The following is a 26,286-nucleotide window of genomic DNA, read 5'->3' as shown; positions in this document are numbered from 1 at the left end:
TAAAGTCCACTAAAAAGCAGATATATTAAATAACCGATTTTACATTGATTGCATGGTTAAAACACACACCATATAATTGCAACCATTTCGTTCCCCTCTCTCTCACCTTGCTTTCTGTCAGTCTCTCTTGTCGAAAAAGGTTTAAATGCCCCCCAAAAAGACACTGTGCAGATACATGGAATGAATCACACAACTTTTGTATTACTACAGATTTTACAAGAGGTTTTCCTGCTTCTCAGTCTCAATAATTTGCAGTTTCACTTTGACTCGGTAGCTACTGTATTAACTCTTGTGTTCCTGCCGTTACGCCTAACCATCATGTTTCTATCTGTTCATCCCTTTGTCTGCAGGTGATGTCATTGTCTACATCAATGATGTGTGCGTCCTGGGCACCACCCACGCCGATGTGGTCAAACTCTTCCAGTCGGTGCCAATTGGCCAAAGCGTCACCCTCGTCTTGTGTCGCGGCTACCCTTTGCCCTACGACCCAGAGGAAGCTGCCAATACCAACAACAACACCACCACCACCATCATATCCCCGCTGGGCATCATGGAGCAGCGGCCCATCATGGTAAACGGCAGGACGGGCTACGACAACTACCTGGACTATCTCTCCCGCACTGCACGCTTTGTCACAGACCCGAATCAGGACCAGGTCAACGCTCAGCAGCAGCTGCTCACCCCTCACCCGGGTGATACCCACTTAGACGGCTCGCTCCCTCCTACCACCGGCACCACACCTCCTGACAGCGTCTCCATGGCGTCGTCAGGAGCCACCCAGGGGGAACTGCTGACCCTGACCATGGTGAAGGGCGTGGATGGTTTTGGCTTCACTATTGCGGACAGCGCTACTGGCCAGCGAGTCAAACAAGTCCTGGAGCCTCTTGGCTGCCCGGGCTTGTGCGAGGGTGACCTGATTGTGGAGATTAACAAGCAAGCAGTGCAGGGATTCACACACACACAGGTGGTGGAGCTTCTCAAGGAGTGCGCCGTGGGAACTGAGACCTGCCTGGTGATTCAGAGAGGTGGGACAGGTAAGACCAGTGGCTACAGGTAGGGATGGTGTGGAAGATAGTTGGTTCATCACGAGCACTTGAATCTCTGTCTACCTCATGTTTGTCTTTCTAGCTGCATACCCGTCTGCCTATTCATCTATGTCATCTTTTGTTGTTGCGTCTGTGTGTGTGATCCAGTCCAAAGGCCACAGAAACCTATTATGCAGTCCTGCAGTGCTCAGCAATGGCTGACTGATGCACAGCTCCTCTCAAGTGCCTCCTTCCTTGGTCCTTGTCTTCTTTGCTTTACTCTGGAAGGAAAACTGCTTTCCTTCACTTCACTAAAGTAGATGTCTCTCTGCACTGATCACTGAGCCATACCCCCTAGTGGTCAACAAATCTCTTTTGATTGAAGTGCATGCTTTTGCGGTCATTGGGTTATTGGGTACTGAGTCGCTTTTGGATTTTTGCCATGTATGGCAAATTTTGCCTTCTTTTTTGAGCCACCAATAAAACCCCCCAAATTAAAGCTTGTCAAAAGTAGCACAGTTTTCCAGCAATATACTGGTAGACTGAAAATGGCTCTGAAGTGCTTTCTACCCTGTGTTTTTCAGAATGTGTGGCCATCTGACAATCATAATTATGCTATGCTCTCTGTCAAGAGTCACACACAGGGTTATGATTTGCAGAATCAACAGGTAGCTGATTGTTTTTTTGCTCTGTAAGTGTATGTTGGAGAGGATTGTGTGTGCAGTGTGTAGTTAACATCTGTGTTGGTTCCTCAAAAAGGCTGAAACCTTCAGAGAGCTTACTTCTAATAGCGATGCCTTTGACATTGAAAGAAAAAGAAAAAAGATTTACTGTCTTGTCTTCCATAAATGTGTATACGGCTGAAATGACAGAGCATAAGTTATGTGTAAGCCTGCTGTGATCTGCCTACAAACTGATCTTGCCTTTTTATTGAATTGTTGAGGTGGTGCATCTGCCAGCGATGACTCAGCCAAAGCACCGATGTTGAAGATTAAAACGGTAGATTTTAATTAAATCTAGAAACTGCAACAGTGGCTCTTCATCAACCAAGCAGATAGGATCTGTCTGTGAAACCTTGTTGTTAAATGATGTTAAATTATTCCCCTCTTTGAGTTTACCTGTCTTTGATTTATCTTGGCATCCTCTAAGTGATGACACATGAACTTTAGCACTCACAGTCATTCATAGTGAGAGCTGTAAGACAAGCCAGCTCAACTGGGGAACCTGTCCTCCTTTTGCTTTTGTGTGGAACCAATTTGTAGTTCTGTATTTTGCCTCTTTGTGTTGTAATGTCACATACCAATCATAATGCCAACTGCCTGGTGCCACAGACACCACTGAGACTCACCCACAAAGGTCAGCGGCGCCCTCTGAATAGATTTATTTCCATTTATTTCTTTATTAGGCTGCCCGTGTCGCTGTCAGTTAGCAGGGAGCAAACAAACAGGCAGACGAGTAACAGAGTGAAGATACAGGCCTCTAGGAGTGGAAAATTAGAGCAAATACTAATCCAGAAAAGTAAAAAAAATATATATTTTTAAGCCAGTGGCTCTAAAATGTCATCTGCCAACATATAAACAAATATACACACATGGGAGAGGTCAAAAGTTTTGTGCCACCATCTCAAAAATCTCCAATCTGTCACCACACTCCCCACACACAAACATAAAAACACAGTCTCCCATCTGCGCAGGAAACTAACGGTGAAGCGCACCCACCATCTGTCCGGGTTCTTCATTCGCAGCAGAGCTTTAGAAGGTCGAAACAAGCGCTCCCATCTAATAACCAGCCTGTTGGCCCGTGGAGAAAATGGCAGCCTTATTTACATGCTATATTTCATCTCATTATTCCAAATCTGGATATGGCCTAACTCCACTACACAACAATACACCAGGGTGCAGTCTCACATCTGTTTGTGTTGATTTCCTGTGACATGACAATCTGTGGGTGCTAGAGGTGGAAAAAACGTCCGTGCCACCCAGTCTGCTCTTACGGTAGCATGACTGCATATGGCACACATATGTGTAAAAATGACTACGGCTAAGAAAAGGTGCCAAGGTTTTCCAGTTGAATGGGGCTTTAGACATTGTAGATGTCTGGAGATTATTTTGGATAAACACTGTCAGACTTTAAGCTCATTAGAATCAGAGATTTTATACCTCCTGGGAGAAAATGGTCACCGTAAAGTTCTGTTGGTAAAGTCTTTTTGTCATGATGATGATAAAAAAAGGAGCAATGGACTACGAAGAAAACCACATGTCCAGATTTTTCATGTGGCAAAGCTAATAATCTGTTATTGTTGCTAAAGCCTTTTATTATTTTCTCTTAAATTGTCTCTCCTTTCAACACACTCTAAAATGGTTCTACATTAACAGGTTAGGATGCTGTTTTTATGCTTACAGGCGATAGTGGTCCCCAACCCCCCCAGTTTAAACCCCCACAGGTGAAATAGTTTCACCTCTTTGGGCCTCTGAGAAGAGAAAATGCTCACAACTTAAAGACATGAAACTTAATTTGAGATGTTACAGAGAGATATTGGTTTAAGGGGTATCAAGCAAAAAAATGGTGCTGCCCATTGAATTAGAGAATGATACTGCAGCAGCAGCTGCAATCCCCTACTTGTATCCCTCTAGTGCTTGAATCATTATTAACTATTTAGTGAATTCACAGAAAATTATCCGAGAGCAATTTTGATAATTGATTAATTGTTTATCTAGCTAAACGTGACTGGTTCCAGCTTGTATAAATGTGAATATTTGCTCTGTATTGCAAATTGAACTGAATCTTTACCCTGTACACTGTACAATCTTTACACTTGACAGTGTTCAATCAGACAAAATGAGAGATTTCTAGACATTGCTCTGAACGCAAGGAAACTGTGATCTATAAATAATTGTTAGTTTAAGTGCCAGAATGGCTTCTGTGTTACTGTTACTCCAAGTTATTCCATGGTGTCAGGCTTAGTCTCAAAGATCCATTTATTTCAGCAGAGGTTTGGCTCTCTGTGAGGGTGTTTTGAAGTGAATCTTCCATGAAAACTGACGTGTTGATCACTAAATGGTCTTTGTTGTAGTAGTGGTGGATTTATTTCACTAGGGTTTGGATATGTTGTCATGTTTGTTACTCGTCATGCAGTGATTATGGCAAATGTTGCTTTGTTCTGCTGTTTGCTCGCTGTAAGTGCAGCAGGTTATAGAATTACATGTTTCATCAGTGAATCTATGATGAAAATCTATTCCTGCACCAAAGTTAAATTTCATGGCATTTGAACAGGGGGATTGTTGAGGTGAATATTTGTGTTTCTACATATAGCAGCATTAACACTACAGATTAAAGTGGGAAATGTGGCAGGTCCCCAGCTCTCACTGTGAGACTTGACTTGCCGCTGATTCTCTTTCCCACCCAACTTCCTCAGAAAGGCCAGCTCCAAGCGATTAGCCAAGCTATTACCCATTGCAATAAAACTGTCACCATGCTGCTGGAATGACATTCCACCTCTTAACACACCACAGTTTGGCCCATGTCTTTGGACTACTGGACACTAGCCACACAATCTAATTGAAATGGTTGTTTATCTTAAGGGTTTGTGCTGCTAGTCAGTGTAGTAAAGAGAGAGGCAACCCACTGATATACATCACCAAACCACTGTCACACTCCTGTCTCTCACACAGTCTCTAAATTCCAGTTTGGAGAGAGCACACAGCTCCCCGCTTTTACTGAAAACACAATCTGAAGCGAGGACTGAAGGAGCAGGAAGCTGACTAAGTTTAAAAGTAGTGCAAGTGTGCATATTTCTGCATGAGTGAATTTTTTTTTAAATTATTACCCCTTTATCCCGTGGACAGACCTACCACCTCTTGGTACCTAGTGACAGGTAGAAAACGCACACACAAATGGTAGTAGAGAGATTAACAGCCTTCATAACTCCCACATATTTCTAAACTCCCACAGCCGCAATCCAACAACACTGTTATGGCTATTTTATGGTGCAGCTGCTATGATGATGACTCCTCCCCTGATGCCCCGCATCAGAGATCACAAATGACTGCAGCCAAAGTGAGGAAGGTTCACATATATTGAACATCTTTCTCTCTCACTCACATACACGCTTTTTATCTGTTCATGTAAAATGTACAAAGGCACAGAAAGGAAGTGAGAGGTTGGAAAAGTGATTCAGAAACGATACAGAAACAGAAAGGTGCTGAAAAATAATGAGAAGGTAGTCCAACCACAGAGTGCGAATTAAAAACAGAGAGCCCCATCATGTTACAGTCTCTGTTCAGCAAGGCTCATCTTGCTTGGCCTAATGATGTCATGGACACAGTGAAGCGCCGAGTAGTGCAGCAGTGAATTACTGCTGTAATTCAGAGATTTGTAGCATTAATAAATCATTGCCACTTTCATTGTGAGACAAAGGTATGACCATTATTAATAAAAGAGAAAATTGCAAGGCAAAGCAACAGGGTCTGACATCCTTGATACTGCTTTTTAGAGTTTGTTGTAAAGGAAGATTGTGTGCTGAGTGGCAGTGTTCAAGATCATCATTTTCAGTAAGGAAAAAGAGCTCTAATCTAACCTAACAAACTAAAACTAATGGGTACATGACGCCATTTTCAGTTGACATGACTGCGGTTGGGAGCATTTAATATTTTTGACACTGTTCAAAGAAATATGTAGATTTAAGACTTCTTCCGTCTGTAAGCCAACATCCTCTACAGCTGCATCACTCTCATTTACACTCTTTGCTCTGAAAGTAGCCATGAAGCTCGCTGGCCATACACGAAGATGATCTCAGCATTCCTAATACCACCCATGAAGCCCTGAAACAGCCGTCAGTGGGGCCAACACCAGGCCTAATTTAATTACTGAACAAATCAAAGATGGATCGTAGACAGATGCAGAGACTTCAGAAAGTCAAGAAGTAGTCCAGCACACAACCCCCAGTTTTTACCCTACAGTTTTTATATAACATGTTAATTTGTGAGCTTATAGATAGATATAGATTTTTTCATCTCTTCATCTAACTCTTGGCAAGAACGCAAATAAGCACATTTCCAAAAATGTCACACTATTCCTTTAAGGGTATATATCACGACTTCCTTCTCCATCAAAAGCAAGATGTTAGACCCAAGTTGGCTGCCAATTGGCCATCCAAAAATGGAGCCATTTATGATCAAACCATCCAGTCAATTAAACCTCATCACCCACAAAAAAGCCCACACTCATGATATAGTGATGATATTTAGCCTTGCTTTAGATTTGAGTTTCACTCCCGAGCCGTTTTTGGCCAACAAATAAGCGCTCTGTCTCTCATCACCAGTAATTATTGTGCCTGTGTGTGTGTGTGTGTGTGTGTGTGTGTCAGCATATGTGTGTGTGTGTGTGCATGGCAGACAGCCTCATTAGTGGCTATCTAGACCATTAACAGGCTGTGTCCTCGTTGCCACACCAGCAGAGACTCAGGGCTGTAATTAGCTGCAGAGACTTTCAGCTTGTTCACATGTACGCTCACCCATTTAGCTCCTTCTTACTTGCCGCATTCTCCCTCACTGCCGCCCGCCCACACGCTCACACAAACGCTGAGCCACATGGTTTGATTCACACAGGTTGCACATACACCTACACAACAAGCGGGCACACACTTTCCTCATCTTCTTCGCACACATCCCAAGGCAGCCTTCTGCACACAAGCCTGCGCACACTTACATAAACTCCCCTTTCTAGTACTATCATGGGTAAATTGTACATTATGATTCAGCTCTCTGGTTTGACCTTTCACCAGAGATTGGCCGTGTGCACATGGATGACCAGAGGCCGCTCTAAGAACCATGCAGAAGGTCTGAAGGTCCACTTTGTAGAGAAAGAAAAGAAGACGGCGGGTTTGATTCACTGAGCCTCCTCCAGCCTCCCAGGGAATCAGTGTGTAACTAGACAGTGATTCATTGGATGTGTGTGTGCAAGATAGAATAGTTGGAAACAAAAGAGAGGGAGAGAGCAGAGGAGTGATGAGTTCGGCTCTCTGCCAGTAGACCACAGACTGTCGGCCATGTTCACACTTACAGCTCTGTCCCCACCAGCCCTCAACCCGGAGGAGCTGCCCGCCAGGGATCAATATCCCATCCGGTCGGCCACGGGAAGACAGCCAAGGGCCTCGTGCATGAAGGGCATGATGCAGAGATTAGAGCATAGCTCAAACAGGAAAGGGTTAAACAAAACGGATGGTGTCTTGCATCATTGGTATCTAAATTGGTGTCACAGAGGCAGAAGTTAGCCTCTGCGTCTCCTCCTAGTGTGTGGGAGGAGTAGAATTAAACATACATACCATGTAAAGCGCTTTGTGCTGTTTATTATTATTATTATTATTATTATTGTTGTTGTTGTTGTTGTTGTTGTTGTTTACTAACCTGTCTCTTACACAGATCAAGCACTCCTATTTTTAATGGGCTTTAATGGGACGGAGTGATCACCCAGTGATTGCATGTGTGTGTTTGAATAAATACTACTGGTTTGATATCATGCATATTCAACTATCATGCATATATCATGCATATTCAACTGGGTACCTTTCAGATCATTTGTTTTGCACACAGTGATGCTGGTTTTCGGGCGAACACCGAATGGGCATTTGAAGAGAAGTGGTTAAAATCACTTTTCTGCTGTGGATATTATGTGAAGCTGCCAGACTTCTGCATGAGATGGAGATACATATTCATAAAGGGCTGAAATATTCGTGCAAGCTGCCATCAATCCTAGTGTAATCATAGCCTTATTTGAATAATTGAAGGGCTAGCATTAGCCTCTCATTATGAAATCAAAGAGGCTTTTGTTATTGTATGGGTGAAGAAATGTTGTCTTATGTTTGTCAAATGGTTTGTATGTGTGTGCACCTTTGACAATTTAGTTTTATGTGTTGCCCCAACAGTGTGTGTTTTGATTTATTCACGTTATGCTAAACTGTAGTCACAGGTGGCTTTAAACACATTTATGACGAATATAGTAATGGGCAAATGTTAATATTTTAAACTTAATACTTCTTGTTGAATCATGAATCTTTTTTTTTTTAAATCAAGATCTCCTACATTACATTACATTGCATTGAGCCATGCCCAGGCCCAGTGGAGGGCACTGGCCCATTCCAGATCTCGTGACATATCCTACCATCAACCACTCCCAGACTGTTATGAAGGGAGTCTGTCCGTTGAAGAGTGACATTCTTTAATTTCTTTCCCCCAAGAAGTGGGAGGGATAAAGGAACGGAGGGAGGTGTGTGAGAGAGTGTGTTTTCTGGGCCCTGGCCTGCTGGTCAAACCAAACAATACACCTTAAAATGTCACCTTGAACTCCAAGAAACAGACACTGAACTGCACACACAAATCCAACAACAAACCATCAAGAGAATAACCTGTTTAATTTGTAATGAAACCGTTAAGTTAATGTAGCTCTGCAATCTGAATGTATGTGTAGGAAGGTGTGAAGGTGGGATTGTGTGCGGCATTAGCCCAACCTCAACATGGGCAAGAATGGGGACCATCTTTTCCTTAAAGGCTGTCCTGTTGTTGTTATTATGAGCAGTGATTTTTTTGGAAATAACTGTCTGTTGTGCCAAGTGTACATTGTGAACAAGTGCCCGTGTTTGCCAGCTCCATTTTGTACTTTTTATATCGGCTGATGTGTGATCTGTGAATGCTTTTTTCTATTGGGTTAGCTGTAGGTTTGTATTGGGTGTCATTGCAAAGATATTTTTATTTATTTCAATTCAGAAGTCCAGTGAGAGAGAGATGGTTAAGTCAGTATCATGAATCAAATTAAATTCTTACACATCATGTAGAAAATAGGACATCCCTTAGCTGAGGTCACACAGGGTGTAAAGAGAGACTGTTGTGAGAAGTTGTGAGAACTTGATTGTTTTGGAGGCATTCGGTCATAACCTTCCATAAAAAGCTGTCAAAACAAGCACAAAAAGGTTTCAAAGCCATCTGAAATGCAAGACCTTATTTGCTGCTTTTGAGAAGAAAGGTCTTATATAAAGTCTTCGCCACGGCCAGGTTAACTAGTGACAGGAATGTAGGGCTAAAATGTCAAAAAGCCGTGTGAGTTTCCTAACAAAGTTGCAGTTAATCTAATCACATTACCAGAATCCACTTCATACAGTTGTGAGCATCTGTTAAATAAATTTTAAGTACAGGATTTCTTTTTTTAAAAAGCAGGAGTTCACACACGTCCATCTTAATGCACCACAATCAAATGAACATTAATTTTGAGACATGGTCGTATTCGCTTTCTTTTGCATCTAGACTTTATCTCCTCCGTCTCTGTTTCAACTTCACAAAATTCCACATGAACGTTCCTCTCAGTTGTCACGTTGCAAAAGCTGCGTGAGTCGCTGGCATTGAGTCTGATTACAACGGCACCATTATTGCCGGGGGGAACTAGATGACTCGGCACCCTCGGAGCAGAAAGGCTCTCTGGAAACACTTCCCAGTTCAGAACTCTTTAATCAAAGTTTTGGGCAGACATTGAAAACGAGGCACAGCTCAGATACACAAGCGAACACAATCACACACTTTGGGTTTAGGGACTTTTGCCCTCTCATTATGGAGCTTGAATAAGTGAAGATATCTTGCCCTCATTACTGGTGTTATACTGGTCTTGCGTGCATCACAAAAGGGTGACACTTACTGAAGGATGGGACACTGGCTAGTTTAGAACCTAAGTGTGAGTATAACACCACAGGGTTCATGTAGCTTTCTGCAGCCAAGCTGACAAGTCTGATTAGCATTCAGTCTGAGGGCTTTCAGCACCACAGACAGCTCCGTTCACTCTCTCTCTTTCTCTCAGTCTCTCTTTATGTCTCTCACCCTTCTCAACTTTTAGCCACAGGGCACTCTGACACCCACGTCCAACTAAATGTCTGGTACGGCTGAGTTAACAGCGACTCAACCCCGAGGATCACCTCGGTCAGCGATGCCTGGTAGTGCCCCTCTCATCTGTCTGTCCAGCTCAGCTCAGGTTCTGTCACCCTCTCTGAGGACTGCTCTATTGTTGCCTCCTCTGCACGCTGTGTCTTCCCACTGACTTAGATGTAGGTATTCTAGACAGAAAGCCATTTATTGATTGACCCTCTTTGGGACGATAAGCAAAAACTCTCTCTGTCCCTTGCGGTTGTCATCCTTTTTAATAAATACTCCTTCCTGTTGTGGGCTGATAAAATATTCCCATGTGCGCTGACGGTGAAATTGGTGTTGAGTTTTAGACAAGCCGTTGTAAATGTGTTTGTTTCTATATTTGCTTGTTTTGAGTGAGAGAAGCTGACAGTATGATTTCTGGATTTCTTTGTGTAGCTTTTGTTAATTTCCATATTGTCACTGGCGGCTCAGTGAGACGAATGTTTCCACAGTGCGATTGGAGTCTCGCCAGGACCAAGACTGGGAAGGCTGGTGTATAATTCGAGCAGTCACCCCATAATTCGATCCCTCCATTTGCATATGCTTGTAGTGTCCCAAAGGGGAAAACGTGGCAGCACTTGAAAGCAAAGAAGGACAGAAATTGAATCAGGAAGATTTTATTTTATTTTTATTTTTTTACATGCTCCCGTAAATTTGACTATAGAAACCATGTTTCACTACTGCGTGCACACACGTGTATCGCGTACTGATGTCAGCTGCTGCTGTTGTCCTTTTTATTGATTGTTTACTTTCATCATCCGTGATAGATTTCTGGGCGTTGCGCTTGAACATGTGTGGCGTACCTTTTTAAAGGTTATAGCGAGATGAATGGAAAAGTCGAGGAAAACAGCATGCCCTTTACCTTTCCGTGTGTATTACAAACTGAAACCACTTTATTGTGAGGTACAGTCATCCTGAACCACTTAAGTGAAAGTTGGAGCATTCGTAAATCCCATCGCCTTTTTGTTGTCACTGCTGACACATCCGCGATAGATCCACAAATGGCTTTAGGTAACAATGAGAACAGAAAACCAGTCCTAATGTGAGCTGATATTTGATTACAGATTAAATGAAGATAGATGAATGGTTTGAAGTTGCTTCTTGAATCTGACATTGTTTTAGGAGTGCAATGCTAAATCAGTTAAGTGTTCGATTAGAAGGTGATGATGATGCCATTTAATGTCTGCAGCTTCGTTCAGCTACCCCCAAGTGCCCATAGAATAAGTTAATGGGTCTGATATCATTATATTCATTTTCTTTATTGTCATTGTAGAAAATGTCAGATCACCTAAAACCCCAAAAAGGAACACACATTTACACTTTGCACACCGTAGAGCAACCAACAAGCTATACTTACCTCTGTTGATCACTGCCTTTAAGATTAGCAATTCATATAATTTATTCCACCGTTTGACCGCTGACTATCATGTTTATTCAAGTCCATCATTTCAATATCAGGACATCTCATACTGCATTACAGCGCGCTTCTCAGCCGAACCTTTTCTAAGGTTCGCTTTTATCTCTCTGCCTTCACAATAACGCCATAGATATTTATTTGCCATCTTCTGCTTCGTGCTTTTATCCTGTTTGAGTCGGTTGTGCTTTTCTTTGTCCTTTCCACCATTCACAAACAGGTTTTCATGTCACATTCTTTTCATTTGCTTTATCTGCAATTCTGTTGATAATATTTGGGGGGGGGGTTTTCCCCTTCATTTTATTATCCTCCAAAATCCCCTGGAATTGGCTTTCACAGCTAAAATTAAACCTCACATCTCATGATCTGTTTCTACCATCTTATTCAGTCTAAAGCATTTTTTGTTCTCTCAACATTGCAGGTCACTATTCACCCTGGAAGACCCCTAAGCAGGTAACATGCACCAGCCTCCAAAACGTGGACTGTCGCCATGTCTGCTCTTTAATCATTAAAACACAGTAGATTTTCACTTTAGGAACAGTGGCTGCAGTGTGCATATTGTATGCGCTAATCAAAATGACTATAATCTTATTTTTTACATGTTTGTAAGGTTTAGAAAGTCCCTCCTTTTCCGTACTAACTCTACTGATGATTCACAATACGTCCGTGGCTTTTACAACACCTTGATATTCAGCCCTTCTTCCTGTCATAGGATGGCAAAAAGGTCAAGTAGCCTGCTCATAACATCACTAGACTCTTGATTCTGCAAGTCAGAGCTAATTCATAGCCAGACTCAGTGCCGTCAGGGTTATCCACACTCAGAGCATTTCAATTACGCCACAGTTTAGTGCTTCTGAGTCACTGTTCTAACTTCTTTGGCATGGCCCAGAATGCATTTTCATCCCCCTTTTAAACTTCCTTTTTAAAATATTTTTCCAATCTTTCAAATTCTTTAAAAGTTTTGTTGCACTTTCACACTACCTACATTTCCTGGTCATTTATCTTTCACCCCGCTTTATTTCATTTTGTCACATTAAGCAAAATCCCTCATGTGGTAACTCTGCAAACTTGCATAAGCCGTAGTATTATCTGCTGTCCCAGGGCTCACTAAAAACTCTATCCTCTTAGATCAGATTCACTTTGTCTTTATGTGTATTTGTCACACTCACATGCCTGCACACGAGCGTTTCGACTCATCTCAGTCCAACTGTGTGTGTAATCCATTTCATGCCTGGGCGTCCTCCCAGCGCTGCTCTGACCAGGCCTTGACCCCGTCTCATGTTGTCCCCATTCCAGATCACAACTAACAACACAGGAAACCTCCATTGTGTGGCTTTTAAAACACTTTTCCCCTGAAATCCTGTCATTGTTCATAATTTCTGCTCCCTCTTGACTTAATCAATCTGTTCCATCTCCCCCAGAATAATTGTAATTCTCAGCTCTGAGGGAAAAGCTTTGAACGTCACAAAGTAGCAGAAAACATGCAGAGCTGCTCTCTTATCATATCTGTTCACATCGCTCTCGCTTTACCCCCGAGTGTTCATTTGTTGGCTGCCCCGCACCACCCCTTTCCCCCAGCTGCGGAACCCCCAGAACTATGGAGTTCAATCTCGGTTTAATTGGGTATCATTTGTTACAGGAAGGCTTGTGCAGCTCTGAGAATGAAATGTGGAGGAATTTGACTAATAAGGGAAGAACTGGAAGTCTTGAATTGGTATATCGAACTGCAGTCGAGGGAAGAGTAAGCCTGCAGCTCCTGAGAGTTTGATTTGCAAATTATTTTATAGAGATTTGCCTGTCAAATCAAGCCAGTACTGTTGGTAACAGCTGCTTAATGTTGGAGCACACGCAGGTGTTTTTATTCCATAACACTGTTTAATGAAGGCCAACAGCCTGCAGTGTCCCGGTTCATCTGACCAACTAAATTATAGCCAGAGTGTGCCTACTCCAACAGTCTTAATCAAACATACAAAAAGACTAGTAGTGTAATCCCAGCCCTGACTAGGTCCCCAGTCTCAGCAGCCTGTCCTATGCAGAAGTACTTCACATCAATGGCTGACACGAGTGGAACCACAAAGAGCGGAAACACTTTTGATTCTGTCCCCAAGCTTTTATGAAGCTGATATTTATTCTCGGTGCATCTTAAACCAGAAACCCTGTAATTCTCGATATTAAAGCATGCCATATGCAGTCTGTCTCGCCGTCTCAGTTTCAAAAAGCTCGTTGTCCCCTCTGGATCCATCTCTCACACGTTCTGACATGTCAACGTGTCATCTTGGCTATCTGCTGAGTGTCGTGCCGTGACTAAAGCGCCCTGGCTTATCTGACACATCAAGGCTGACACTCTGATTGACTGGTGTTGTCAAAACTGCCGGTGTCACCTCAAACACTTGACAGCACATTTCCAAATGCATTTTTGGATGAAACATATGCAAATTGGGTGTTACGTGCAATGTATTACCTCAAAAAAGGAGAGAGTGGCAATTAGGTTGCATTGAAAATTAGCATAAACTTTTCATAGCAATAATAATATACCAGATTTCCTCAAGCTCCAATCCAAGATAAGGTCATCTGTTTATGACTATTACTCTATATGTTTTCTTCCACACACACACACACACACACACACACACACACACACATATACATCCTTCATACAGATTGCAATATAAGTAGCAAATGGAGGCTGGAATAGTTTTATTTGTTTCAACTACTAACCTCACTAACTGCCTGGCTTTAGGATGAATTTGATTGTTCGCTAAACCTCTCACCCAAACACCAATTGTCCAATCTTAGCTTAGCAGCCGCTATTAGGCACAGGAGGCCTGTCAAGCTTTGGATTTCTCTGCACACTAAAACACTGTAAAATGGGCAACGGAGTGATACCTAAATAGTTTGGAGGCTTTTCTTTTTTTATCATCTGTTCAAAACCAAAACCACAAGAGCAAAAATATATAGAATGTATTTTAGTAGATTAGCATGCCCATATAACTAAAAAAAAAACAAATTTATGATATATAAGGAGCCATCATGTGCATGTTTTTAGGTCCTTTTACAAACTTTACAAACGTTTTTCAATAAATCTTCTGGAAACACTGAAAATTCAGCTGGAGTTTTACAACCAACTCTAATTTTAACGCTAGCATTAGCTTATGAAGTTAGGTAGGCAGGAAGTCAGCCAACAAAATCCACGATTGTGCTTTTTTCTACTTGCTATGTCTACTGCAAAGAGTGGTTTGAGTGGTAAATCTGCCGATAATATGATTGTAAATGTGGTGATGTGTGCTGTGCGAGAACAGATGGCTTGACAGGAGTAGTAACAGTGATAAAGGGGCGGTGGGAACTAGCGAACAGTCAAAATTCATTAAAGCAAAATCTGCTTCAGTTATTAGTTTTATCATGGCTATCGAGTGTCACAAGTGGGAAAGGTGCTAGTGAAATATTGAACCCTCATGCTACTGTGCTTTACAGGTGCTGGAGCAGTGGGAATCCCAGCAGGTCCAGAGCAGTCCTGCTCAGACCAGCCTGTCAGCTCCCATTATCCCCCACAGCGCCCCCTTCCCACCCCACCATCTTCACAGGGCCTCGGTCCCAGACTCAGCCTCCGAGGCCTTGGCCCTGGCTAAACCAGACCCTTATGACCTTTATGAGAAGTCCAGGGCTATCTATGAGAGTAGGCGTAAGTACCAGAGCTGACACTGCAGGTGTAGCATTGTGACAAACACTCTTCTCTTGCACTGACATACTCCTCATTGAAAGGTGGTCTGGTGAAGATTCATCACTCTGTCTCTTTGTCGCACAAACACACACAAATTGAGTCACAGATTGTTTGTTTTTGGTGCCTTTTGCTGCTCTGCAGAAAACTTGAAAGGCTTGTTCAAATAAGCTGACCTCTTTCAAACTGAAAGATCTGTCAGCACGAACACCTCAGCTTTACACGCTCATCAGACGTTTTGCAGCTACATTACTCTATCAGCATTTTTAGCTACTAATTCCTCATGTTATCTCATTTGATCTTCGCTCGTTAAATGCCCACACAAGCCAACGCACAAACAAACAAAACCTACCTACTATTAACTGACAGTCTTTTTTATTGACTGGAAGGATCTTTACATCCAGACATTGACATTCTGCCAGCTCACATCATAAATGGAGATAAATAAACACTCCACACAGCATCTGATCTTTTTTGGATGTAATGCATAAAGACATTTTTTTTCATGTTATGATATCATCAAGATGCATCATAACTCTAATGTCCTGTGGGAGTTTTAGGCAGTAGGAAGTAGTATTTATGCTTTTTATGGGTGTACGCGTATGTATGTTTGTCACGTCCGCTGCTTCACTCATGCAGTTCAGGAGTTAATAGCAGCCATGAATATCATTCAGAATGTGAATGTAATTTTTTTTTTTTTTTCAATGTGTATGCTGTTTCGGTATGAGTGGCACTTCCTTTAAGGTTTTTTTTTTTGGCTGACATGAGATAGCAAAAGTTTTCACAGACAGGACTGGTGTTCATACTTGTGCAAGGCACCTGTTATTGAAGAGGACATGGCTGTCAGAAAGCCGACTTATCAAATCTCTTTTGTGTCTCTGAATCTGTCATCGTCTCTCCTTCCTCTTCAGCTATGGAAACAATGATCAGTGTAACTTTCACTGCTCACTTCCTTTCAATAAGGCTCAGTGGTTGGGTTTGGTGAGGCTACGGCAAAAACAACATTTTCTTACTTCCCTCGCAAGAAAGCAAAGTCAATCAGCAAGAAAGCATCAAGGTTTATCATTTATTCACATGTTGTGCTGAGATTTGTACTGGACTGTATTTGACCTCTGTATGTCTGGCAAATCTTTCAGAGACAGATAACGGGGCAAATGAAACCCAAATTATCTGCATGGCTGGATACATAGAAGTAAGGGGCGAGCCAAACCTTTAAATGGTCCCTCCGTTGTGAAAGGCACATGAGAGAGCTGGTATCTGCATAAATTGAGTCAAAAAGTGTCAATCTTGGTTAATGCAGTGGTTCAGAAAAGCACTTTGTTAATGTTTCCCTAGATTCTGCATGAATATTATTCAAAAATAGTGGATTTTTTTCCTTTTTCCTTTTAGTTTTCTTTGCCCTTTGTGAATTTTTTTTGACATGTTTCAAACACATTTATTTTCCTGAGGTTTGAAGCTCATCTTTTAACCTTAGAAACATCAGTTTACAAAACAGTTCCACCCTAAGGTCCATTTCATTGCTGCTTTGGAGTTTTCCATCATATGACATGATTCATCAGCTGATATAATATGGACAAAAAAAGTGCTAAAAAAAACTGCTAGTATGTGTATTTATTTGCAATGTTTCGGTACTATGCATACAACTAAGCACAGTTGTTCCATATATATATATATATACACACATACTGTAGATGCTGGGTGAATTTTCCAGTCAGAGGACCACAGACATCTTTAATGTGCTCAGAAAAAACAAATAACGTCTACAAGCTCGACAGATGAGCAAATTACATCTGGTGATTAAGATCATGTGATATGATTGAAAAGCTCACAACTGCTATTGAATGGAATTTGAGGTGTGACTATTGGTTGTTTGCCTTTCCAAAAAAATTATGAATCTGAAAATCACTTTGGCGTGATATTTAACTGTAGGAAGCATGACCTAATTTTGTTTAACAAAATTGATTACTCGCCCATATTCACCAGCATAACCAGCTCAGTCCCGATAAGAAGCACTGTATGCTGTTTCTGTGGTAACAGTCACTCCTCTTGTCTGTAGTCATGATTTTCTTTCTCCCATCATTCCAGCTGAGTCCCAGCAGAGCGCTCAGTGTGATTAAAACAGTTGCAATTGGAATCAATTTCTCATTCGCAGCCACTTCTCCGCGGTTGAGTTCATTTCACTACTTTGCAGATCATGGCGTTGTGTGAAGCCACTGATTGCAGATCAGTGCTTGCATCCCACCTCACACTGTAAATAAGGGACGGGTATATTACACGCTGTAAGCACTTCCTGACTTTTATGGATGATGCTGAAATTCTGCTGTGACATTAATGCTGACGCAGGGTCTCTGCCTTGTTCTAGCCTTTATGGGAGAATGTGCGTTTGCTCGTTTGCTATCTGTCGGTGTGTGCTCTTGTGTGTGTCTGTGTATATACAATATTTCTGCATTTGTTATTTATGGGTGCTTCCTGCATGTTTTTCTAGAACCTGGCCAAACAAGGACTGTTTTTCCTGTGGACTCCTCAGGTAAAAACACCATTTCTGCAGTGTCAATAAAACATAACCTGAATTCAACGTAAGGTTACAGGACTTAAATCTTGTCCGTGGTCGTGTTGCTCCAGGATCAGAGTACCAAGACATCGAGGTGCACCTGCGCAGGCAAAAGTCCGGCTTTGGTTTCCGGGTGCTGGGCGGGGACGAGGCAGGGCAGCCTGTGAGTCCGGAGACACGTGAGAAGGCTCGTATGGCGATGGGCGTGGAACCCTGTCATTTTCTCCTCTCTAACCCACTACACACACACATACTGTGTCCACCCTAACCCCTGACCTTTGACCCCTGAGAGAGTGCTGGCTCTGGCTGCTTTGGTGTCTTTTTCTGTCTGTTGAAGTAACAAAACAATATTTCAATCATGTCATTAAGCTATTTTTGTGTCAGTATAACAACCACTTTAACACCCACTGCATGCGACACTCACAGACTCTAGTCCATTATCTAGAGCCAAGTCTTTGCACATGTACTTCCTGTTTATAACGGTCTGCATTAAATAACAGATTTTGATTGGTGCGATCATTGAGAAGAGTCCAGCAGACCTGGATGGACGTTTACGGCCCGGTGATGAGCTGCTGTTTGTGGATGGGATCCCAGTGGTGGGGAAGCCCCACAGATATGTTATTGACTTGATGCACGGGGCGGCACGAAATGGCCAAGTGAATCTGGTCATCAGGAGGAGGGTACAGCCAGCAGGTGAGAAAACACCTATGGTTGAACTATGGCTTGAGCTTGAGCATTATTATTAAAGCACAATGTCTCCTTTTTTATTTAAAAACAATAACACAAGACTTAACTTCACTGATTCCAGCTTCTCACATGTGAGGATGTGGTGCTTTTCTGTTTCACTGCTGATAACATGAGGGCATTCTTTACAATTTTCCGATATTCTAAAGAGTAAAGGATTGATTGATTTATTATAGAACAATCAACAGTTAATAGATATGGAAAATAATTGCAGCTGAACTTGTAACATTACTTCCTTAATGTGATGGATTTCCTTTTGAAACATGACTGTTGCGGGACATTATACAAGGTCAGATCAGTCCTTTATTAGCCTTTATTGATGACATATAGTGCAGATAGACAGGAAACATCATCCTGCTGCTGTAAATGATCAGTAGAGAGTGTTTCTCTGCAGCTGAAAATAGTTGCTGATAAATGCACTATTTACTCCTGTTTTTTGAAAAAATACAGCTATTTTAGAAATGATGTAGTATTTATGACCTGTTTTTATGTTTCAGTGGGAACCAACAGGATGTTTGTAACAGGCCGGGTAGGAAAGTCAGAGAGTATTGAAAGACTAACACATTGTTGGTTTGGGTTCTTTTCCCATTTCCTGGTCCTAAATGGCTTCAGGATATTGGTTTGTAGTGAGTTTTTATAGTTTAGTTTTAGAGTTTATATAGAGATTTATAAGTGAGTTGACCCCACAGGCTTACTACACACGGCACAATATTTCATCAAATTCCTCATTCTTCTTCACTTGTTTCCTCTCTCCCTTTCTGTTCACCACTAAATGGTAAATAGACTGCACTTATACAGCACCTTTCTACTCTTTTCAACCACTCGGATTGCTTCAACGCTATGTTCACTTCACCCCTTCACACACCATTTATACTATGCAAGGTGAACTACCCATTTACACACAGTCACACAGGCGCACTGCTTTGGGGGCAATTTGGGGTTCGTTATCTTGTGCAAGGTTACCTGAACATGCAGACTTGAGAAGCTGGGATTCTAACCTAATCTTCCAATTAGTGGATGACCCGTTTTCCACTGAGCCACTGTAATTACATTGAAGCCTCCTCAGAAAAACACATTTGCACACTCTTGCTCTTCCACACGCGGTCACTCTCTGGTGCTTATTCTGGTTTCTTCTTCGTTTGAGCTCGGAGACTTGTGTGGCACTTCCTCCTGTGAACGCCAGCCTCACCTGGTCTCATTATTACTGCCTCACCACACACATACTCACACAAAAAAGCACCATATGCACACACTCTTCTCACCAATCTACTTCTGCCCACTCCATTCCGCCCTCTCTGTCAATTTCTTCTCACCAAAGGCTACTGTCTGACTCATGTCTGGCCTCTTCTGCGGCCCTTACTTCCATCCTAATTGTCTGACTCCCACAGGCACTTTGCAAGGTGTCAGACTCCGCTCTCTGTTCTCAGCTCATACCTCTGCCTGCACCCAGTGATCCACATTTTGCACAATTTGTTCTCTTATTTTGACTAGTTTTCTCCTCATAAGATAACTATTGTTATCTACTATGTGCACTTGTTAGGGCAAGGAAAACATGTGGGTATGAACCTTTTTTCTATGACAAATCTAGCTGTAACTTCATATCAGTGAGCTGTAGTTACAATTTATATTCCTAACTGTTAAAGTATAGGAAACCACAGCACTGCTTTCCGCTAAAGCTATCAAAACAACAACACAATGTTTGATCGCTCAGTATGCCAGAATGCATACACACACAAAAAGCTAGAGGTGCAAGAAGCTGCTTTCGCTCTGGCTGGATTGACACGACGCTGCATTTTAATGATGTGTTTTACCACATTGTGACAGTTGCTTTTGCTTCTCTGTTTTGTACCGCTGTCTTGTGTTTGCGTCTTGATCCTTAACGAGGATGAGATTCAGCTCCAGCTTGTCCAATTATAGGGGGAGCAGGAAAAAAAGTCCTCTTGTCTGGAAAATTAATTGTTTTTACACATGGAGAATTATCCTTAGACTCTTCCAAAGCAATTATGAATCACATCAGTATGTTTTTCAGTGTAACAACAGCAGAGTATTTCAGGAAAGATAAAATGCCATAATTCATAAATATAAAGATATACTAATTGACAGCCTGCATTTATCTCTTAAGTACAGTTTTGATGCGCTTGAGTATTTCCATTCTCTGCTACTTATAACTTACTTTACTTTGTTCTTCACTATATTTCAAAGTGAAATTTAGCTTCTTTTTTTTTTTTTAACTCCATTCCACTGCATTAATTTGAAAGCTGTAAGGGACTACTTATATTGCTAATGGGATTTTACAATAAAAAACATGTCTTAAAATCCCAAAATAATAACAACAACAATAAAACAGATAAGATATGGTGGTAAAAGATATATGGTGGCAGCATTCAAAAAAGGCTTTTTTTGAAAAGATAAATTTGAAGAAGTCATTTGAAAGATTTCACAGATTGTGATTCTTGGGTTCCAGAGCTGAAGGGTCTTGACTACAAACACCCGGTCACCTTTAGTCTTGAGCCGCAACTTAGAAACAGCCAGCAGAGTCCCACCTGATCGGAGGTAACTAGTTTTATATAATGTGTCTCACAAAAGAAGGCTGAATAAGGTATAAATAAGGGTGAGAAAAGGTTAGATCAGCCTCTCTTCAGCAAAAATAGTGTCTCTTAAAGTCACAGTGAAACAGAAATTTTTGTCATATCCCATAGGGCTAAAAGGTGGCCGCTAAAAGGTGGACTTGACTTAGAAAATACAGAGGACTATTGGCTTCCAGTCACACCTCACCACTGTCTTTGCATGTATGCCCACTCGGCTTTCTCTCTTCCTCCCCCCTTACAGGTGAGTCCTGTCCGGAGAACGGTCGTAGCCCTGGCTCCGTCTCCACACAACACAGCTCACCCCGCAGTGACTTCACATATGGCAACAGCACCGGCACCGCCCAGACACCAAACTCTGGCATGGGCAACACCGCCGCCTCAGACAGGACGTCGACCCCCAACACACAACCCAGTGATGTCATCATCAATCGAAAAGAGAGCGAAGGCTTCGGCTTCGTCATCATCAGCTCTCTCAACCGGCCCGAGGCGGCCACCACCAACAGTGAGTCCAGTGATTGTTTAAGTGGTGTTTAATGGAGTCAAGTGGAGGCTTATGCATTATCACTCATCCTCTACTCAGCATAACAAGTGCTAAAGCTCATTTGAAGCCTCTTAGACACAATATAAACCACCAGGTAAACTCAATAAAGTGTCAAGATAAGTGCCAAACTTAAGTATAAGAAGAGGTCATGTCTCAATAAAAAGTGAAGCACCACTCATTCTATCTTCTCAATTATACATGCCCTCCCACAGTACGTCAGTCACACACATCTCTGGTATGCCAGCGTAAGCATCACTGCATCGCCCACACAAATGAAAAAAAAACCAGGATGCCTTACGTAAGCCTGGGGTGAATAGCAAAATGAGAGAGACAGAGACATATTCAGTCAGTCCGTTAGTGGTGTGTGAGCACACGCAGGCATAATCCTCCTATCTGCTGCTGGGCACGTCTTTACCTGCAGCGTGTTGTGTTTGAATCCTCCAACAGCTGTGCCCCATAAAATTGGCCGCATCATCGAGGGCAGCCCGGCCGACCGCTGTGGGAAGCTGAAGGTGGGAGACAGGATATTGGCAGTGAACAGCCAGTCCATCGTCAACATGCCGCACGCTGACATCGTTAAGCTGATCAAGGATGCAGGCCTCAGCGTCACTTTAAGGATCATACCACAGGAAGGTGAGGGAACATGTGGACACACACAACACGTGGACATGATAAATGAGGATTTGAAACTGCAATACTTTGGGGAGTTGGTGATTTATGACAGCAACTGATTTGGCTACAGTAAATGAAAGTTGTGATATGAGTTTTGCAAAATGTGATTCTTTTTAGATTAACTGTCACTTGCCATATTCATGAGATGTGTTCCTCTGGTCTGCAAATTCTCTTCTCACCGAGTCGACACTGACTCCATAACACTTTTGCATGCAAATGCTTGAACAGAGCTGCTGTCTCTCATTGTGGTTACAATAATTCAGAATACGCAATGACTGTTACTGAAAGTGTGTGTGATTTCAGTAGTCTAGTGATTCTTCGTGTATGCTGCAATCATGACTCTTTTGAAAAAGAGATTTTAATCATAATGAGACTCATATCTGGTCACCTAGAGCAGGTTACCATCTTAGAATTACTAGAGCAAGCACAACTGACTTTATCACTAAAGTTTACCAACTGTTTTCTTTTTGCTTTGCCATTGCTGGACATTTATAACCTTGTAATTCAGAGCTACATTGAAGGTCCCCTTTGGAGCGTTTGAGTGTTGGTGTCACTTTGGAGCTCGAGTGGGTCATGCATTGTGCACGCTATTCCTCGGATAGACAGCGGCAACAAACAAAGTTAGCAGCCAGCTGGTGAACATGTTGCAATTAAGCAGCAAGATTTTCTTCACAGGAGAAGGTGGAGACCAAAATGGAGCAGAAAGTAGAGTAACGATGTCCTGAGTCGGCCACTTTTTTGCTTACATTCCATAAAACTACTAACTACTACTGCTTGGGCAAAAGTGGGGTTTTGCTGGGGATTTAGCCACGGACATGGCTAATCCTAAGTGGCCACCATTATCTCCTTGCTTTAAAGAGTGCTGAGGATATTCAACGTCAGTGCTGTCAACACATGCAGCTCTGTACTTGCGTCCTTAACATTAAGATAACATGCTTCTCCAGTTCCAAACTATGTAGTTAAGGCTTAAACAGAGCAGCAAATATACAGACACACTTTTAAAAGGAAAAGAGTGTCACCCAAGCATAACGTGTAATGTTGTATATAAATATACATGTATGCCCATGAAATTTGACATGCAGATGTATAAATTACTGACATTTACACTTTGTTGGCAATCGCCAAAACAGTCCCTTTGAAAAGACAACACAAACAGAAAAGATGTCAGTCTGGATGTGTCTGATTCAGGACATGGTCTCTATATATATTGGACTTACATTTACCAGGTGGACAGAAACATGATAAATAAATGTTTAAGTTGCTATATGTCTGCTGGACGTGTGGATAGCCAACTGTTTCCTAACATGTTCACCTTATCAACTTTACGAAGTGATAGTATTTCGACGTTGTTAACAGGTTGCTGGCTGCCTCTAAACTGGCACACCAGATGGTTTGTTACACAGAACCATCTGGGAAGTCATCCATACGGCAGGCACGTTTTAAAAGTACTTGGCAGGTGATTGGACGAACCATCTGTCTATCACCGTGTAACACAGGCTAACTTCAATCAACAAACCATATAAACATCGGGCCAGTCACTAGAAGTGCTGTTCTTTGGTCTTCTTTTAATGAAGACATACTCTCCAGCTCAGATGTAACTGATGCTTGAGCACCATCTACGCTAACCTCTTTTGGACCCACCATTGGTATTTTTCAAACGATCCGTTGCTTCTCGCTGTCATCACACCTAAACCCCGCCTGTAGCTCAAGCTGTGACCACTGTGGTTTTGTCACAAATTGCAAATAACTTGTGGTTTGTCCAACGAGGTTCGGCTGCATCCACGTGACCAAAACAATTCACGCAGGTTTAAGCATCTACAAAGACTGTTATTTGGTTAAATAAAGCTCGAAAGCATATGCTATGTATCCTTTTTGAATCCCAGAGATCAGCAATCCTCCATCAGCTCCCAGTTCGGAAAAGCAGAGCCCCATGGCGCAGCAGCACAGCCCGAAGACCCAGCCAAGCACCACCACGTCACAGCCCAACCCTGCAGCGACAGAACCCAACCCCTGTGTTAGCCAGCCCAACCCCATGCCCCACCAGAGCCCTGTGACCCAGCTGCCCACCCCTGCACCGCCAACCTACACCCACGAGAGCAGGTAAGACGCTGTTAAGAAGGATTCCAGGCTACAGAGCATGACAAGTTCTTCTCAAAGTGGCGGTTAACAATTATAATGAGAGCTGTATCATCCTCATGCTGTGTTACAGTGTCACATTTGCAGCTGTCTTGATTTTCTGACGCAGTGAGGCATTTTTATAGACTAGCCCTCTATCTGTCTCTGGGGCAAAGCACTGTTCCTCTGAGAATATAGTTATAGTGAGTCAGATACTTTCATCCTCTCGTCCCCATTCTCTCCACCTTTCACTCACCTTTTTTATTTTCTGCATCTCCTGTTATAGTCTGTTTCTCTTTCTTCCACCACTAACATTGTCTTTCTCTATATGTCTATCTCTTTATGCATCTCTCACCCTCTCTCTCACTCGCTCTCCCTCTCACTCACTCTCTCTCCACTTTGTTGTATAACATCACTTAACTCTTATGGGCTGCTAAATTATTTACATAAATTGCTTCTTTATAGAGATCTGTTTAATATTTTACCAAGAACTACAGGAGTCCAAAATCTACAATGTCATTGCCTTTCCCCTCCTCTTTACACAGTCTCCAAATCTCTTTGTACTCACCATCACTGCCTTCTGAGAGAAGTTGTTTTTATTATGAACATTTTATGTGGTGTGTGAGGAAAACCTGTTTAATTTCCTCACTCGTCTTCTTTAATGGTTGTCAGTGCTAGTCAAAACAAGCCATCTCCGTTAGCAATGGGTGACCCAGCAGTTTGTCAGAGAACATGATTTTCACAGCACGCTAAGTGCACCGAAATATAACACAATTAATGCAGCATGTCGAAAGGTAATGATGACAGCAATAGAAATCCTCCTGGAAGTTCTTCCGTCATTGTGATTGGTCTGTTAGTTACAGGTCAGAGGTGAAGGCGAGGCAAGATGTGAAACCAGACATCAGACAGCCGCCGTTCACAGATTACCGACAGCCGCCCGTGGACTACCGACACCCTCCTGTGGCAGACTACAGGCAGCCACCCACGCTGGACTACAGACACCCGCCACTGCTCGACTACAGACAGCTAGCTCCAGACACCAGGCAGTTCACCATCCCAGAGTACCGAATGCCACCAGTTCAAGTAAGGACGTTTCCAACGGCAGAAAATTTCTCTTTAATTCCTCACAGACTCTTATCTAGAGTTCGATTAATACTTACAAAAGCCCTGAGAGGCAAGTGAGAAAATAATCTAGTGATACATTTCTAAGTCGGATCTAAATAATTTTCTCTTCTGTGTTTAAAAAAAAATTAGCCAGGACAATCAGCCTGGATAATCTTGTTTTTTTTTTCTTTTTCTATTTTTATTTGTGAAAACCAGTGAAAAAAATGCCTGTTTTGCCTTTTTTATGTGAAGAATGAATAAAAAGTAGGCTCAGTTTTCTAAGCATTGCTTTAATATTCCCTTCTAAATAGGACTGGTGGTGTTTAATAAATGCCTGGAGGTGTTCAGCTCTGTAGATAAAGCTTTTTGCTAACAATCACAGGTTAGCCTCTCTGGGCTTTCGTAGCTTCTGGATTTGCGAGGCAGACACCATTATAAAATGAATATTTGAGAGGTAGGAGACAAGGATCCCTGAAAGCTGCATTACTAAATATTTTTACAATAATAATGGATCAATCGCCTGTGGCTGATATGAAAGTTGTTGTTTGTAGGGACAAACTCACAGATTTATCTATCTCTTTAGTTCATTTCAGGGCTAAAGAGGGTCTTATTTTAGCTCACTGTTTTGGTTTTATGGCCCTAAATTTTACCGTTTGCGGTTCACTCTCACGGCTCTCTGTAACCTAACTTCAGTACTCCACAAACTCTAAAATCCCACCGTACACTACCTGCCCAGTACCAAAGAGCAGACACAGTCAGAAACTAGCTTGTTAATATAATGGAGCATTTAGCAACTTGAGAGCTACATATTTCCCTCAGGTGTTGGTGGAGACCAAAACAGAGATAAAGGGAAAAAGAATTGTGACCTTGAC

The 26,286-nt window shown here is 42.2% G+C and overlaps 1 protein-coding gene across 1 annotated transcript in view; it reads left to right on the top strand.

Moving 5' to 3' along the window:
- The window catches only part of magi2a (membrane associated guanylate kinase, WW and PDZ domain containing 2a), a 212,417-nt gene that overhangs the window by 173,256 nt on the left and 12,875 nt on the right, over positions 1-26,286 (top strand). Inside the window, exons 11-20 of the mRNA XM_070853563.1 lie at positions 351-1,034; positions 11,806-11,837; positions 14,856-15,063; positions 17,585-17,626; positions 17,722-17,813; positions 18,151-18,343; positions 21,224-21,484; positions 21,971-22,156; positions 24,079-24,295; positions 25,174-25,393. Coding sequence (XP_070709664.1) covers positions 351-1,034; positions 11,806-11,837; positions 14,856-15,063; positions 17,585-17,626; positions 17,722-17,813; positions 18,151-18,343; positions 21,224-21,484; positions 21,971-22,156; positions 24,079-24,295; positions 25,174-25,393 — 2,135 coding nt within the window. The remainder of the gene's footprint in view (positions 1-350; positions 1,035-11,805; positions 11,838-14,855; positions 15,064-17,584; positions 17,627-17,721; positions 17,814-18,150; positions 18,344-21,223; positions 21,485-21,970; positions 22,157-24,078; positions 24,296-25,173; positions 25,394-26,286) is intronic.

Source organism: Pempheris klunzingeri, chromosome 22 (genome assembly GCF_042242105.1).
Source record: "Pempheris klunzingeri isolate RE-2024b chromosome 22, fPemKlu1.hap1, whole genome shotgun sequence".
NCBI lineage: Eukaryota > Metazoa > Chordata > Actinopteri > Acropomatiformes > Pempheridae > Pempheris > Pempheris klunzingeri.
The sequence above is the reverse complement of the archived record's forward strand: the minus strand, read 5'-3'. Positions and strand labels throughout refer to the sequence as shown.